At 36.0% G+C, this 18,532-nt stretch overlaps 1 protein-coding gene across 5 annotated transcripts in view; it reads left to right on the plus strand.

The window, feature by feature from the left end:
* ORC5 (origin recognition complex subunit 5) overlaps positions 1 to 18,532 on the plus strand; it is a 122,882-nt gene that overhangs the window by 60,321 nt on the left and 44,029 nt on the right. Inside the window, exon 14 of one of the 5 annotated variants that reach the window (XM_048836408.2) lies at positions 11,539 to 11,616. The exons of the other annotated variants lie outside the window; for them this stretch is intronic. Coding sequence (XP_048692365.1) covers positions 11,539 to 11,601 — 63 coding nt within the window. The 3' untranslated portion in view covers positions 11,602 to 11,616. Of the gene's footprint in view, positions 1 to 11,538; positions 11,617 to 18,532 lie in introns of those variants that run through there. 5 annotated transcript variants of the gene reach the window in all.

Genomic DNA, 18,532 nt, shown 5'->3' on the forward strand with positions numbered 1-18,532 from the left:
ACACCATCCTCCAGATCATTTATGAAGATATTGAACAAAACCGGCCCCAGGACCGACCCTTGGGGCACTCCACTTGATACTTGATAAGTCTTTCCATCAATAAATAATTTAAAATAGGTTGAACAAGTTTTTATTGTTTTTAAGCATTTATGAGACTATTTTGATATTTCACTCATCACATTGTAAGCCATGTCTCATTAAAATAAAGCCTTGAGAATTGTATAATTCTTACAAAATCTGATTATTTTGCTAGTCTGTATATATAAAACTTTGTGGAATCTACTAATAAGAAGCTATATGAAAATTAGTACTGTACACTGTTTAAAAATGTTTTTCAAAGTAATAGTTGGCTCTTAGTTTGTTCAACAGTATTTTATTTTATCTACTTTGTGATCCACAGAGGAAAAGCTCTATTTTAGAGCCACTTGTTACATTTAAGTACAGTCTCACAATGAATTTTCAAAAACATGAGCCCATCTCACCTCTAAAGTTTATTAACTTTCAGCAGAAAATGTTAATCACTTGTAAAGGCTGCTGTAAAATCTAGAATATGTCATTGACAATGTCTTGATTCTCATTTCTGTGCCAAATTTCTATCCATGCAGAAATTCTACTCATTAACTTTTCAAAATAAGTCTTTCCATCAATAAATAATGAATAGACATACAGATTTTTAATTTTAATTTTAATGTTAATGTTAATGCTAAGATTTATTAAATCTAATTTTGTTTTTTACAATATAGACTTTCAAGGTGTAATTTGAAGATTCATCTGGGTTTTGCCTTTTATTGTTAGTCATAGCCCTTAATAAATGGGCCTTCCTTTAACTTTTTATGTGAGTAAATGTGTTCTTTTTTGTATGAGACTGAACTTTCTGGTTGATGAAATGTATGAGACCAAATTTTTCCTGGTGTAACTCCACTAGAATCAGCAAAGTTACACTGGGAATGAATTTGGACCATTTATTTTCTTTTCATTTCCTCTCTTGTTAGCATAGACTTTCAGCAAATCAAACTTCTCTCAAAAGAAATTTGTCTTAATTACCACTTTAAACGTTGAAACTCATTTTGGCCTTAGTACTGTGTTTTTAAATACAGTTTCACACATTTGCAGAGAATATCTAATGTATTTGAGGGAAACTTAAGAGATTCCCCCCACCCCCTTTCTATTATACTGTGTGTGTTTGCCTGTGAAGGCGTTCTGTTCACTAGGATGGTTTTGAATTATCTTTTTCTTCTGAAATGTTTATTTTTTTCAATTGGATTGTTCTAATTGGCCTGAGATAAGACATTACTGGAAATGGTAAGATTAATATATTTAGTATAGTTTTAAAATGTTTCCAGTAGGTTGCTTTTGTGTCATTGAAGTCATTTTTTGACAAGGCATCAATATTTCTTGAACTTAAGAGGAAAAAAGGGCAGATAGGAAGCAGGCTCCTAAACCTCTGAAGTTCTAGAATGAGGAAACATACTATTTTAGAGGTTATTCTTTAGACACACTTTTGTCTAATCATTTAATAAGCTGAAGATTTTATATTTGCCTTTCATAATCCCTTAATACAACTTTCTATACCTGGGTGAACATACATAAATACAGTTGATCCTATTGGGTTGGGCATTTGCCAAATCAACTTTGAGAACAAATGTTATTAATGAAAAATGGGAATAAATCCTACAATTACATAAGGCCCTAAAAACAGTGGAGCCACCATGATTTGCTGGTGCAGATTGAATAAAGGCCGTAGAGGATTCCATCTTCTACACACCACTGAGCCCTGCTTTATAGCACATCTGTGACAGCCCTATGGGACAACTGGGGTGTAGTCAGTGGATATACCTGGATCCAAGTGTATATGTGGATCCACTAGCTAAAACCTCAGTATAGGGCAGGTACTATTACTACAGTTTGGTTGTTGGAGAAGCTACCTAGTTGCTTTATGCGCATTGGGAGGAAGATTCTGTGAGTCCATTTAATTTTGCCTTTGCATGAGGGATGAGAATTTGGCTTTAGTTGTGCAGCATTAAGAGAGAAAACTATTGAAGATTATTGTATTTTTCTTGTTCCCTGTTTAAAGCCTAATAGGTATTAATAAAAACCATACTTGTGAATATATGTATGATTTCTCTGTGTTCTCTCTCACCATACAAAAATAAAACAAATTTAAATACTCTCATCCAGGCTTTATCTCCTGGGTTGACTACTATAGTCCCGACCACCCGTATCTTGGACTGCTACTGTACACACATACACTCATACACCCTTAGGTCCATTCAAAATTTAAGTTCTAAAAGATGGCAAATGATGCTAACCTCCATCTTTTGTTAGTTCTCTTCTCCTGCTAGTTCATAGGTGGTTTCTTCTGTGCCACCTTTTATATATGGAACACCTTCCCTGAACTAATCTGTTAAACCACCACACTGTAGTCCTCCACATCCCTCCTTAAGACTTGCTTCTACCATGATCACTAAAATAAACTGTGACCCAGAATTGGCTAGGTCAGCAGGTATTACTATTATTTTAAAAACATATTTTTGTTCTTTTACTAAATGAAAACTTCCTGCAAATTCTGCATGTAGCCCATTTACACAGTCCTATCACTCTTGGCATTTTTCTAATCTTATTCTCCCCTCCTCTCCCCTCTGATTGTTTGCTGGACCCACTTAGTGTGTCATGCCTTAATTTAGGCCCTGATTCTACAAGTACTTATGCACACATTTAACTTAAGTATATCAATAAACCCATTAAAGTCACTGTCGGATTTGTGCTGGAAATGGCCCAACTTGATGATCACTTTAGATAAGCTATTACCAGCAGGACAGTGGGGTGGGAGGAGGTATTGTTTCATGGTCTCTGTGTGTATATAATGTCTTCTGCAGTTTCCACGGTATGCATCCGATGAAGTGAGCTGTAGCTCACGAAAGCTCATGCTCAAATAAATTAGTTAGTCTCTAAGGTGCCACAAGTACTCCGTTTCTTTTTGCGAAGACAGAGTAACACGGCTGTTACTCTGAAACCTGTCCTAAGACTAAAGGCTTTGGTGTGAGGGTTGTCTTTTACTGTGTGTATGTTATGGCAATCAGCAAAATAGGGTATACCGTGCTAAAAGAGCACAGTTGGGTCTGAGAGCTCTACCTTGTATAAATAATAATTGTAACAAATATTAGTTAGAATAAAGAAATGTGTAGAAATGGAGAGGTGTATACGCTTCTATGCACAATAATTAAGTGTGTTTATAGTTGAAAAATGATTGGAATAGAATTGGGTTTTATTTGTATTTTCACTTTATACTATCACATAGTATTATAGTAGAACAAACTATGCTGGGTAATTTGAAAGGAGTTTGATGTTTATTTGGATCAAAAAATGAAGATGTCTACTGTCCCCCCGCTTGGGTTAAATTCAAAATAGGAATTATATGTATTTCGGAGTGGAGTAGTATAAGAGAACTGGAGCTCTGCAAAAGCCCTGTGTCCTCCCGCCATTTCCAGATGTTTTCTGTTTTTGTTTCTGTTGTCAATCATTTCATAAGTCGTGAGCATGCAATATAAAAAGTTTTGTGGTTCATTTGTTCCATGTTTCTGGTGTGTTTAACACCAGCAAAAGCAACTGAATTTATACAGGTCTGCCACGGGTATTACTCATAAAATGAGTGCAAACTGTAACATATACATGGCACTGTCTGGGATTCAAGTGTAGAGGAGGAACTTTCTAATATGGCAAAGCAATGGATGTAATTCCAAATGAAACTGACACTGGAGTTTGAGCCTTTTAACTTTGAAAAAGGATATATTTTATATTTACAGTTATCCTTCTTAAAGACTGTTACGCTAAATGCTAATTTAACGTGACGCCATCAAAAAAAAAAAACATATTTAATGTGCTTTCAGCAAGATGGAGCCAAAGGGACATTGCTTAAAAGTCAAACTGTCCCCTACAGAAGCATCAGAAATTTATTCAGTTTTCTCCATTGTCTCAAGTGGATTAGATTTGGGAATAACTCATTTTTATATATTATTTACATAACACTGTAGGTTTATGTGGCAATTTACAGAGTTTACTAAAAGACTCATTCCCTGACCCCAGCAGCTTAAAAGGGTAATTTAAATAAATCTTGTTTATTCTCTGAAGAATATCTGATGTTTTTTGTTTATATTTTATCCCTCTTTTTTTTCTTGATGACAAAGTGTGGCACCTGCTATACAGATTGAAGGAACCATGCTTGTTGCCCGTTCCGCTGTTGAATAGGTCAGCTGGAGTGCTCTTTTTACCATGGCATATCCTCCCCCAGGAGACCAAAGGTAGCAACACTATGTAGTGCTTAGTCTCACTGGTGTAGTAAATTAGATTTCCAAATCTGTTCCTACGCCTGATTTTGGTGTGTTTATTGTTACGCTACTAGGCCAGTCATGCAATACGATCTTAAAGGGACCCAGTCAGCTTTTAAAAATCATGTTTCTAACAGCTCAGATTATTGCTTTTGTAAATAAAAAAAACAAATTTCCTTTTTTCTTTTAGTTTTTCTCTTATTCAGTTGACAGCACTTAGTGTACAGTCAGCTTCAATCTTTTCTGTTTGATCAGTTGCACTTCCTTCCTCATGTTCTAGCATGATGCCATCACTTTCATGCACTGATCTGGGGATTGCTTCTATGTATGTTTTACTCCAGGCCCTCTTTGAGAGTAACAGGAGCAACAAAAGAGCAGTTGAAAATGAAAAGGGAGCATGCAGTCATTCTCACAGACGGGGAGTATTTGGCCAAAGCATACATGGTGGCTTTTCCCCAAAGGGTCTTTCCAGAAAACAGAAACAAGTTAATTTTTTGAAAACTGGTTTAAAAGCAAAAATCAAGATATACCTTTCTGTTTCTAGACAGTCCCCATTGGTTTCTGGGTTTTTAAAATTTAGTTTAAAAAGACAGTGCCAACTTGATTTTTTTAAATATGTTCCTTTTTTTTCTTTTTACTGGCTTGGAAGTGCCCTCCTCCATGAGGGACCAGTAAGATCTTGCTCATCCCCCTCCCTCTCACAGTGTAAGGTAGAGCCAGTGCTAATACTTCACCAGAGATTACTGAAATATTTATTGTAAACTTGGGAAATGTGTTGGGCTGTGGGGGTGAAATGCATTTTTATCCTGCTGCATCTTGGTCTCAACTGACTTGTGTGTTCATAACCTGGAGATGATTCTGGTTTTCAATAGAGATTACTTCGTATAGAAATGACGTTTTTGTTTTCTTGCTGAATGTCAGAAATAGTTTGTGAGATCATAGAAATTTAAAACCCACCCCAGAAAGAATTATGTAGATCATGCTTCCAAATTTGGACATTATATAACAATATCACTAACTTTTTTCCAGTCAGGAAATATTTTACTGCAGTTGCCCTCAAAATTATACACTATTTCTAATTGGCGTGTGTGTCTGAGGGACTTGACCCGTGGGAATTTTTTTCCCCCCAATATATAGAAAAGTGTTATTTCAACACTGGGGATGAAATATTAAGCTTTCAAAAGTGAGGTGATTGTAAAAGTTAAGGATGCGCTTCCTCAGTTTTAATTCATCACAATTTATTTTGCCTTGAGGGTTTCCACCATGCTATAGCTTCTGGGATACAGATAAATAAGTGATCTTTCAATTCCCAGCCCTAGATTTAAATACAAAGATGACACTCACGCTGAGCATGGTCAGATCATAGGTCCTCCAAGTAAAAGCTGAACTGTGCTAAAACAGAATTTATATCTGTGTGCAGTATTTAGGGTTAATGTATTTAAACAAAAATATATTTGTCTCGGACGCAGCAAGAAGAAAGACAAAATACCAGGAATGTGGCAGAGTCTGCTGGGGTGGGTGGGGAAGGGCGGTGGATTTAGCCGTGTCATGCTAATGGGCTCTCTTACACAATCAGGGAATCTATGTCCTTTGTACATCACTCAGAGTCCCTGGCTATGACTGCAGCCTGATGGTTGAGAACAAGCTGCATGGTTGCTCCGTGCTCATCAGAGTTGAGTTATTAAGAGGACATTCCTTTTACTGTTGTGTATACAAGAAACAATACCCCATTAAAAATGTTTATCTGTACTATTGCACTTGGTCACCACTATATACATTCCTTGTACATGTGTATGCACATGTGTCCATGTTTGTGCCGTATTTGTCTAAAGATCAAGACAATCCCTAATAAATGTAAGGGCTTTTAGGAAATAAGGAAGAAGGGAAGGCAGTAAATCAACTGTCTCCTCTTCCCTGCTTCTTATTTTCCTCATTTCTTATGACTTTTCTTGATTATTAGACAAATCTGGCAGAAATGTGTAAGCAAAAATGGGAACTGTGTATGGAACACAGCAGGGTATCATGGGTTAGCACTTCAACAGAGTATGGCAATTCGAGAGCCTGCTGTTAAACTAAAGAAAATGAGCAGGCAGTACTTCTCTTTAACCAAATAACTGACTAGACAACTTCAAGCCTCAGCATGGCTGTGAATAAAATAAAACCTGGACTCAGATCTCAATCAAAATAATGTTTTGTAATTAAAGCTATGGAGAAGCAGCTACTAATAAGCTCTGTAGGATTAATAGGTTTTTAAAAAAAGTTTTTCTTTGGGGAAAAATTGGTCTGAGCCATATTTTGTTGAATGGTCTAAACTAGATTTTAAAGTATTGTGATTAATTTTAGATATATAATTTGTGCTGTCGGTTTCCTAAAATATAAGTGTGTTGTCTTACTCAGAAGCTAAATGAAAAAGAAAAATTCCTTTCTAATTTAGAGCAGTAAATTTCTGTACCCCTGGTTTGGTTAGTAGGTAGAAAATTGCCAGGGATCTCCAAACATTCCTGGAACAAAGATGCTGTATGACTCTCCAGGTAGTTGCAAACCTTAATATCTTGCTGCTTTTTATTATTTTGTTGCTTGTGATTATATGCTGAAGGAGTCTTCAGTAGCCGTTCTTATATGCTGCTTATGATATAACTTGTTAACTGGAAAGCTGAATTCATTTAAACTTTACATTATACTAAGTCTTGTATGTGACTTTGCAAAAGTGAGATGATAAACGCCTGTATTATCACACGTTAAACACTGATGATACTGTGCACTATACAGTGCACTTTAAATGAAGACAATCCCTATACCAAGGAGCCTCCAGTGACAAGAGTCCAATTGTACAGTTTCACTTTTCTAAACATTCAGTGGTTTAGAAAAAGGATGTGATCTGTTTTTTTCATCCCTCTCCTAAAGATTATATTAATTTACAATAATTTCAAACAGATTTTCAGAAGAAAATCTTATGATATAATGGAAGGAAGGAGGCTAGGGGGCAGAACTTTAACACTGGTACAATCTATACGGAAGCACAGAAAATTAATCAGTTTCAGTGGTAAACGTTCTGTCAAGATTATTAATCCTAAAAGTTGACCTACCTTGAAAGTCTTCCCTTGTTTAGTTTTAGTTTCTTGGCTCCAGTAATTTTTTAAACAAATTTTGCATAGGCACAACATAAATAAGCCAATATATGAACATTACGACAGGGGATTGGGGTTTTTTTTGTACCAGTTTTTGTGAGGGGCGCACAGTATATTGGATTTTTAATTAAGTATTATGGTATAGTAGTGCCAGAATATGGTATATGATTGCTCTTTTCAAAGGTAACATCAGTCAGGTTAAAAATAAAGAGCTTTCAAAGCAAACGAATGTTTAGGCTAGCAATCTTGACAGTAGCGCGTAACTGCTTCAGTGCAATACATTCATTATGTACATTCATAAATAGAGCACATATATTGTGGCCCTCTGAGTAGAACACTAAATACTCTTTCATACTGTGGTATCACCTGAGACTGCATCAGGTGTAGCGTGGAGGAGGTTTCATATACTGATTAACTACTGATTACTTTTTTTTATTTTCTCCTTGTGTTACTTATACATTTTTAAAACGTTTGCAACATTAAGACTATCAATGAAAAAAATAGTTATTTCAAAGTTAAAATAAAGTTATTTCAATATTCTGTTCAATATACAATACACAGTATCTAAAAGTGGTCAATAAAAAAATGTGTTTAAAAAACAACCCCCCTCCATTTGGAAATTAGTTTATTTTTCTTAATGGAAGACGTATCATTTATTAGTCCGGGAACAAGTTCACACTGTTTTTACATCAAGCAGTTCCAGCTGAAGCTTGTTAGTGATTGCCTTCCAGATTTAAAAAAAAAAAAAAATCCACACTGTAGTACACGAACTCCTATTGTTTGGAGATAAATAATCTGCTCATCCCCTCTGCAGATGAGAACAAAGAACATAATAGTACATCTGGTTTATCTGTTAATAGAGCAAAGATTAATTAAGCAAGTACTGCACAACCTCTTAACTTCTGTATCTAAATCCAGCTTGCATATGTGACAGATTTAATGTATCTTTTAACTATTTAGTGTCTGTGTACATAATTCTATTCCAAAATGCTCTCCGTTTCATAAAAATAAATTTGGGGACAGTGTTAGGATAGGTAGTGATATTTGTGCTTGGATTAGGTAGAATCAGAGGGTTTAGTGGTAGATTTTATAGCTATAAATCTGTATTCCTCTCTGTTATATTCCCCATAAGGCCCTATGGATTTGTAAGCATCGCTGTCTGCCATGATGCAAAGACACAAAATATGATCCAGTATTCCTGGTGGAAGATTCAGATATAGTGTTAAATTCTTTTCCTGTTTGGTCCATGCCCCTTCCTGCTGTCTTGTTACTGCTCCCCGCTCCTATTCTGTACATATATACCACTGAGATACTTGAGTGCCTTTGTTGCATCATATTTAAAATTAGTTTGTAGTTTATCTGTATTGGGAGGCACCTATAACAATTTTGGGTGCTGTCAAAAATGAAATACCAATGTGTATATGGACAACTTATTTTAGCACAAAGGGGTAACAAAATGGAATGTTAAAGAATGTATTTTATCATGTGACTAAATATTTGTAGAGAGATGTATTTCTGCTTTGTCAAGTACAGTTCTAGTCACTGATTTTTTTACTTGACCCCCCCCCCCCCCAAGACCCTTTGCTGCTTTCTATTCATTTAATTGGGAACAGCGGGCTTTGACACAGCATCGTGGACAAAAGAAGCAGCTGCAGTACAGTTAATTTGGAAGGCAGGATTTTAAAATATGAAGCCTATTGACAAAAGAATGCCCCTTCATAGATGGTGAATAGTAAGAATTGGAATAATGTAGCTGTTCTTCTTGTAGGGAAATTAACAAATATATTATTTTGAGGAGTGGACTTCGGAAGATCTGGAGCTGGAAATTAGAGTAAATTTTCACTCTGAAAAGTTTATATACTTGGTAAACAGACGTAGAAGATGACAATTATTGTAGCTTGTTTAAAAATATAACATTGTGACAGAATGAGGCTAAGAAAAATACAACTTTCTGGTTTCCCATGACAACCTAAAACTTGATCCAAGAAAGTGAAGCTTAATGGTCTTGTCCTGAATGCAGCAAGGTGCTGATGTTCCATTAAAAGTCCTGCAATACCTGGGTAGCATGTCTGACCAGAGGATGATTATTATTTATTATTTTCAGGGTTGAAAACTGTGCAGAAAGTCTCACGGTACATAGATGCTGTACAAGGACCCTCATCTAAGATCTTGTAGTCTAATTTCACTTATGTAACAAAGGGGCAACAAAACATTGGGATAGAGATGGAGAGGAGAAATCAAGAGGACTCTGCAATACAGTTATATGGTGACTTAAAAGGATGGGCATAGCATAGTTCAGTAATCTAAAAACTGCCCTCCACAAATCTCAGGTTTCCTGTGAAAGCCATTGAAGGACCAGAGAAATCAATGACTTGCACTCCTGACCATCCCCTCTCTCTTGTGAATTCATCCTGTGGACTGACTTAACCAGTTGTGCTGCACAGTGTAATTTGGGAAGGGACACACTATGAGCGGTGTTGCACTGCTGGCTGGCCAGTGTCAGGCCTCCCTTTTAGGAAGGCTGCTGTTGGTTAACCCAGCAACAAGCACTGAAACTCTGGCAGTTGAGAAGAGTGTGTTGCTGGCAAAGACCTTACTTCTGTGGGAATCCCTGGGAGAAAGATGGGCCAGAGCTTTGCTGCTTTTAGGTCAAAGTACAAGCCTGATGTCTCTCAATAATGGTAGCAGCAGAAAAGCCTGGCAGTGTCTCCTGAAAGACAATACTGAAAGTGATCCCACTACAGGAAAACATAGTATGAGGAAAGGGTGCAGAGCCGGGTCCCTTCGTTAAACTGAAATGTTATCTGTGTAAATGGGGCATACATATAACTGGTGCACTAGAAACGCAGAGATGAATAAAAGGCCAGGCATTTCTCAATTACTGAAAGTTTAGAGTGTAAAAAATATATAACTTTTTTATTCATAACTAATTATTTTAGGCACAGTTAGCAGCTTAAATAAAAACTGAAATGTTTTAATACAACTTTTGATCATATGGACAGAATGCAAATGCAATCTGTCTGATTTGGAGATTTGTCATGAACATCTGATGGGGCAACCTTGAATATTTGAATGAAGATAATCTCAGTTGCCCTGCTGCTATCCACATGTAGAACACTAATAGCAGATTAATAGCAATAATTCAGTGTTTAATTTTTAAATATTCCACTTTTGTTTTGTTTATTAGTATTTGTTCTTGCAATATAATTCTAAATACAAATGGTATGTATGGATGTTGTGGTATATGCAGACATTTCTAGCAAGTTGTGATGGTAGATTATTATAACAGTGTAAATTCAATATTAAAAGATATTTATATATCTGAAGAGAAGTAATTTTAGTTATTGTAATCAATTTAATGCAAATAAAATGTACGTATTAAATTCATGATTATGTAGTGTACATATTTTATAAATTTTTCTTTCTAATAATCAAATGATCAGACTCAGTAGCCTGTGAAACAAGATGTCAGCTTCTTCAAGTGGCAGTGAATTCAAATTCTGATGAATTTGGCTCTAATGGGAGGGATGGTAGCAGGGGCATTGATTATAATTGATACACTAGAGATGTAAAAGCCAAGTTGATCTTGTTTAGTGATTGGATAGTGGTGAGTATAATTCAGGGTACCTGTGACCTAGATAAAATGGACATGTTGGTATACTGCTACCTAGGTATCAGAGCAAGAAGCATGAAAAAGAATGGCGAAGGATAACTTGGAGAATAATGGTGACGCTTTACTTATTATAACTTAAATTGAAAACAAAAAGATTGACTGAAGGATTGCTGAAAGGACATGGGCAGAAAACTGAAGACTCTGGTTACAAAATGATCTTTTTCAGCCTTTTTCCTTTATTCATAAGTACTTGGCTCTGGAAAACTGTTTGCAACACCTATTTTCTAGCCTGACATGGTTTCTAACGGATGCATAATGCTGATGGTATAGGGAGAAGCTTTGTAATAATTTGTGTGAATGTAATGCTTCTGAAAGATGCTAGATTGACCACTCAGGAGATTGACATAATCTTTTTATTTATGGAATGCATACAGCATCACAGAGTAATCTCCTCTACATTGTATTTTTCTAGTGTCTAGAAGAATCATCAGCTGAATTCAACCTCCATGCCCATTCAACTTTTGGCTTCTCCTGAGACAGATAATGTGGTTGTCAGTTAGTGACAAATGAGTTGTTGTTGAATGAAAAGGAGTACTTGTGGCACCTTAGAGACTAACCAATTTATTTGAGCATGAGCGCTCACGAAAGCTCATGCTCAAATAAATTGGTTAGTCTCTAAGGTGCCACAAGTACTCCTTTTCTTTTTGCGAATACAGACTAACACGGCTGTTCCTCTGAAACTTGTTGTTGAATGTGATCTGGGCGCTTACATGCTACAAACTACTTTTGAGGCTATCAGAGTAATTTCATAAAACACATTAAGCTGCCATCAGAAATAGGAACTTTTGGTCATACCAGACTCATCTGTCTAAACAAATGTGACTTATAAATGTAAGGTTTTGTATACCACTACCAGTTCCCCAAGCTATTTGGTCCACTAGTCAAAAGCTTAACAGTTACAATTTGGCAACGAATTGTGTAGCACATTATCTAGGAGACTATGGTCATACCATAATATAGTGGCTGATAGAAAACCAGGAAATACATGGGAAAAGTTAACATATACAAACCAAAAGGTCTGGACAATATTCATGCTAATACCTGGAGCCAGATTATGATCTTATTCACGTCGACTAGTGCTTTACACCAGAAGTATCTCATTTTAAATCAAATTGCAACTCTTTTGGAGTAGGGTACTACTTAGGGGCTGACACTGACTTCAGTGGGGCCAGGATTTCAGCCAGTGTGAGTAAAGCTATTAGGATTTTTTATAGTATTCAGCACCATAGTATCAAAGATTGTTTAGCTGATCTCTTAAGAATGTACTGAACATTAGCAGTCACTTAGAAACATTCATGGATTACTGGGACTTCAGCAAAAAAATATTAAAAAAAAAAAACCAAATGTGGTGAGTTTCAAAATGAAAAGTGATCATTGCAATTAATATCCAATTAATTTGTCTTCATTCCCTAGTAAAACTGTGAATCACATTTTTAAAAATATAAACCAAGTGCTAAGCACCCATCTTCTGGAAACCAAATTCCTTTAATGTGTGTCAAATTGAACAAACAAAAATCAAGGCATCCAAAATGACTAGTCACTTCAGAAATTTGTGGCCATAGAGAATAATAGCAACCAGATATATAAACAGCATGGATTTGTAGAGAACTCACACTAGTATGATTTTTTTCATAAATTATAATAAAACACTATTTAATACAGGTTATTCTGTCCCTTCCTTGTGTGTGCATGTGTTTTTTGGCGGGAATGGAAAGGGATAGCTTTGCTTTTGTTTTCTTATCAATATTACATATTGCTGTGCAACTAATGAAGGCCAAAGCTGATAAATTCAGCAAGATTTTGTAGAGGAAAATAACCTGAAATAGAGCTATTAGTAAGAAATACCTGGAAAGTGGTTATAATGAAAAAAAACTTAGAGATGAAAAGCAGCAAGAATTGGGGACTAGAGGGGACTGACTCTAGTCAGAAGAAAGAGTAAAGGAAATGTGCATGCATACTTATTAATGTGTGCTTGGTGATGTACAGCCCAAGAGAGATGATTTCCCCACCCCCCAAATTTTGGCAAAATAGCTACAGAGCTGCAATATAACTGTCTGCAAGTATTTGAAGGCTGTAAATACCAGAAAAAGAATAATTTAGAAGTAATTAAACAAAAAATTAGAGGAAAATAGCTTTTAATACCATGAACAAGCTTCAGTCAGTGGTATCTTAAACTATTTAGAGGTCTCCCATGAGGTTTAGTGGAAGACTCCACTTCTTGAATCATTTAAAATGACACTGGACAAAGCACACACAAATATACTTTTACTAAAGCGTTCTGCATTGGGGGGAGGAGAAAGAAGATGACTTAGATACTTTCCATCTCTAATTTTTATGATCACACAGTATAAATTGACAAAATAAGCCTCATAGTTTAGTAGGAAGGCATAATTTATGTAAATTCTCTTCAGAATAGGCATTAACCTTGATCCTTATTTCAATTCTGCATTAAGTCTTGCCTTTGATACAGTAATCTTAATTAAAAGTGAATATTTCATGATTTAATTCCATCCTCTCACCACAAGAACAATACTCTCTCCTCTATATTACAAGTAAAAATGCCATCTGTAGAAAATAGTATTGCAAATTTCAAATTATAGGTTTGCATAAGATGATATATATTAATAAAAATATCAAAACTTAGGGTTTTTTAACTGAAAAACTAACTCTTGTCTTTAAGATTTAATTTTTAAGGTTTAGGTTTAAAATTAGAAATATTTTTCCTTAATTTGACCTCTTTTATATATACTGAAACAGAGAGAAAATGTTTGTTCTACTAGTAACTCTCGTACTTTCAGTGAGAAGTACCACATTGATTAAGAAGTTTTTTTTTGCGCTAGTGTTGACACAAACATGTGATCGTGTTTGGGTTTTTTTAAACAGTCAGTGCCATCTGAGTATTACTTTCCATTTCATGCACTCTTGAGAGTGAGAAAGGTGGTCTTTTCAGCTTCATTTTATCTTTTTAAGGAGTTTGTGGAATGGCAGGTCAGGGATTTGGAAAGAAGGAAAATGAGCGCCGAAGAGTTTGCACTTTGCTCCTATATTTTCCTCCTTTGATTTTGATTTTGTTTCAGAACTCTCACATTAGTCTTAATAAACTAGCACTATTCTGAATAGTATTGATACTGGTTGTGTAAATGGTGCACAAAGAAAGATATCTTCTTGTCATAAGGGACTGTGCAATTGAAGTCACTACTAAACAAATACAGCTGTATTATTTCAAAACCCACAAATTCAACACTTGGCAAGTGGGGCAAAGACAACTGGGGAAGAGACATTTTGTTCAAGCCTCTAAAAGCAATTTGCAAGTAATCCAGAAATTACGTACACAGAATTATTTGGTAGAATAATTTGTAAACCTTCTAAAATCTTATTTTTCCAATTATACTGTTAGGAAAGTTGTTAATATGTAACAACATCTAAATAAGCATTGTACTGATACACAAATGAGAGAGTGAACAAACTGTCTGGGTGGCAAAAATATTCAGTCTTGACCATTACAGATATGTGCACTAAGAAAGCTTTAGGGGATAGGATCTGCTATTTAGAAGTGACTAACAGAATTAAAAACACACAAACTTTTGATTATACAACTCAGTTGTAACCCTGTCAGCGGTCAAGGAAACAATCAAACTACTGGAAGTATGCCTGGTATTTCAAAGGATTCAGTTCCACACTAAAGCTGATGATGGTATTCATAGAATCACAGAACAGTTTCTGTAGAAATAAAGTTGTGATTAAAATCTAATGCCTTGATTGGGATGAGTTTTATTTTGCCTCTTTATTAAGTAGCTGATTTGATTGAGCTTTTGAACTCTGTGTATAAAAGCCCTGGAGCCTTTGGATATTTGAGGAGTTTGGACTAACCAATATCAATTATTTTGGCCTTCCCTCCAACTAGCAACTAGATTTCTTATTTATTTAAGAATTTTCTGATCACTTTCAGGACCTGAGAGGTTAATACCTCCTGACCTCATTTATCTATTGGTCAGATTCAAATATTGAGCTACAGCTATGATTGCTTAAGTGGTCACCCTTAAAAAAATGTCATTTACTGTTACCATTATTTGTACAGTTAACTATATTTAAGATTGGTAGAATGATTTTTTTAATGTCAAATAATATCAGTGTTTGTTTTTATCAATTTAAATGTTCACTGTTGTAGGAAGTTTTTTGGGGGGTAGATACTGACCCTACACTTTGAGATTCAAAAAGTTAAAGATTCATAAATCGTTAAAGCACAAATTGTCAACATCATATGCCTAAATATCCTTACATCAACAAATCATACATGTTTCTACTATTCATTCAGTAGTCAATTTAAAACAAACCTAGTTTAAAAGCTGCCTGTATCACTAGAATTTGCCTATAAAGTCTTCCGTTCCCACAGTTAGGAGTTTTGAGAAATAAAAATTTATAATATATCAGGCTTTTTTTAGAAGTACTGGAATGTGTAATCTTTTGCTAGAGCCAGCAGATTATTCCAGTTTTCAAAAGCTCTCCAAATTTTGAGCTTATGGCCTTATAATAGTACAGAATGTTGAGCTGCCCAAGTCGGTCCTCGGAGAGGCACATGCAGTGTTTGTCTTGAACTTTTTTTAACAGGCTGAATGATCTTTCCACAAACATTAAAGTTACTTGCTCTGTGAGAATATGTAATGCCATGCTGGACATGACAGGCAATGACTGGATTTTACTTCTGCAGTATTCATGTGCTGTTACACTGTCATGACAGGGCACTTCACATGCCATGTACAAGTCAAAATTGTGCTTGACTTCTTACACTGTGCCAGGGAAAATGCACAGAGTATATTCCTAGTCACTAAAATTGTGTGACATCTGGGCCTTGACAAATGGATCAAACACTTTACAGTTGGAAAAAGTGATCCTGATCCAGTGTCTCTTGGATACATTGCAGGATATGGGTGCCTTTAGGTAATTTTGAAATTCTGATGCAAAAGCATTCATTGCTGATTAAAGGAATTGCGTTTTGAAGCCCATTGACTTGAGTTCCACTTCTTTTTTAGGTTTCATCTAAATCAGCAATAACTTGTAAACATCGCAATTAAACAGTGTATCAATGCGGTGTATCAGGGTGCATTTGTGTCCATTTGCAAATGAAACCCTGTGGATTTGTCACAAAAATACATGAAGAAAATATAGTTTGCAGTACAGTTCTCACTGGTTTCCATCATTCTCAACCATCTGGCAAAGTTTCCTTGCCTTCTTTGAGGTGACTGCATCCTCTTCAGTTGGAGAGTCTGTCACAGTCCCAATATGCATGATTGAATTTTGCTGCCTTGAAACAGGAAACACAGCGTAAGAGTGCGCACGCAAACCTGATGGGCTCACATTGTTGATCACACTGTCTTTAAAAACACCCCCCTTGTCCTTGGCAAGTTTAAATATTTCTGGAAAATATACCACAAATTTGGTCACATCATGGAACTCGTTAGTTTTGATTGCAATGAACAATAGCCACATTCAATAGATGAGCAATATGTGGAACATGCAGCACATGTGGATACATTTCTTTTGAGCCCTTTACTAAGCATTGTATATACATCACAGAATCACAGCTAGTTGCCATACTTAAAATCTGAATACCTTGCCAGTCCAGCCAGGAATCAGTTGGCTATTCTGTTGTTTTGCCTGTAGCTCCAGGCCTCATGAGCCACATCCATTTTGGTTTACACAACAGTATACATGTAACCTATTCACAAGAAAGCACGAGCCTTATCACATCTAGAACTTCCAAGGCCAAGTATGGGGGAAGTATGTTAGGAAAGGGAGGTGAGCATTAGCTAGGTCTTGAGTTTGTACTTAACCTAAAACTTTTTCTTTTCTTTTTATGTTGCTAATACTAGAAGGTATTGAAAGGGGAGAGAATGGCTATCTCTGGAAGAATCCACGGGCCTACAGCTGGGGTCTGCAGGGTTCGAGACAGGCACTGCTTCCTTGTTACCATGAGGGGCGTAGGCAGGGTTGCCCCCAAGAGGCTATGCATTGCAGGAAGTCCTGCCCTAAGGGGACATGAGCAATAGCCCTCAATCATTCCCTGATTGGCTGGCACTCCTGTAGCCCATAGGATGGGTTAGATGAACAAATACATAGAAGCTAGGTTTTGAGCTAAAGTTAGCAAGTGTAGAAAAGTATGACAAATTGAAGTTGCTAGTGTGGGAAAGTTGGAGATACAGTGTTGTGGGAAAGTTAGAGTTAGCCAGGATATGACCCAGGGTTATGTTACCATTACATTTTGGATATAACTGGTTTGAACAAGGTTTTTAATGTGTGTTTTAAGAATTGTGAATGTTTTATTAAAATTAGGGCTGACAAGCAATTAATCGCACTATTAATAATAGAATACCATGAATTTAAATATTTTGGATGTTTTCTACATTTTCAAATATATTGACTTCAGTTACTACACAGAATACGAAGTTTACAGTGCTCAGTTTGCAAATATTCGTAATCAAAAATAAATATAGTGTAAAAAAAAAAGTATTTTTCAATCCCCCCATTTCATGTACTGTAGTGGAATCTCTTTATGATAAAAGTTGAATTTAAAAATGTAAAATTTATGTAAAAAGAACAAACACACCTGCATTCAAAAACAAAATAATATAAAACTTTAGAGCCTACAAGTCCACTCAGTCCTATCTCTTATTCAGCCAATTGCTCAGACAAACAAGTTTGTTTACATTTGCAGGAGATAATGCTGCCTGCTTATTATTTACAATGTTACCTGAATGTGAGAACAGGCATTCCCATGGCACTGTTGTAGCCAGCATCACAAGATATTTACATACCAAATGCCCTAAAGATTCATATGTCCCTTCATGCTTCAACCACCATTCCAGAGGACATGCGTCCATGCTGATCACAGGTTCTGCTCGATAACAATTCAAAACAGTGTGGACCAAAGCATGTTCATTTTCATCATCTGAGTCAGATGCCACCAGCAGAAGGTTGATTTTCTTTTTTGGTGGTTCAGGTTCTGTGTTGCTCTTTTAAGACTTCTGACGCCTCGTCCCTCTCAGATTTTGTAATGCACTTCAGATTCTTCAACCTTGGGTCAAGTGCCGTAGCTATCTTTAGAGATCTCACATTGGTACCTTCTTTGAGTGTGGTCAGATCTGCTGTGAAAGTGTTCTTAAAGCGACGATGTGTAGGTCATCATCCGAGACTACTATAACATGAAATATATGGCAGAATGTGGGTAAAACAGAGCAGGCGACATGCAATTCTCCCCCAAAGAGTTCAGTCACAAATTTAATTAACGCATTTTTTTAATGAGCATCATCCGCATGGAAGCATGTCTCTGGAATGATGGCCTAGGCATGAAGGGGCGTACGAATATTTAGCATATCTGGCACATAAATACCTTGTAATGCCAGCTACAA

The sequence above is a fragment of the Caretta caretta genome, chromosome 1 (genome assembly GCF_965140235.1).
Source record: "Caretta caretta isolate rCarCar2 chromosome 1, rCarCar1.hap1, whole genome shotgun sequence".
NCBI lineage: Eukaryota > Metazoa > Chordata > Testudines > Cheloniidae > Caretta > Caretta caretta.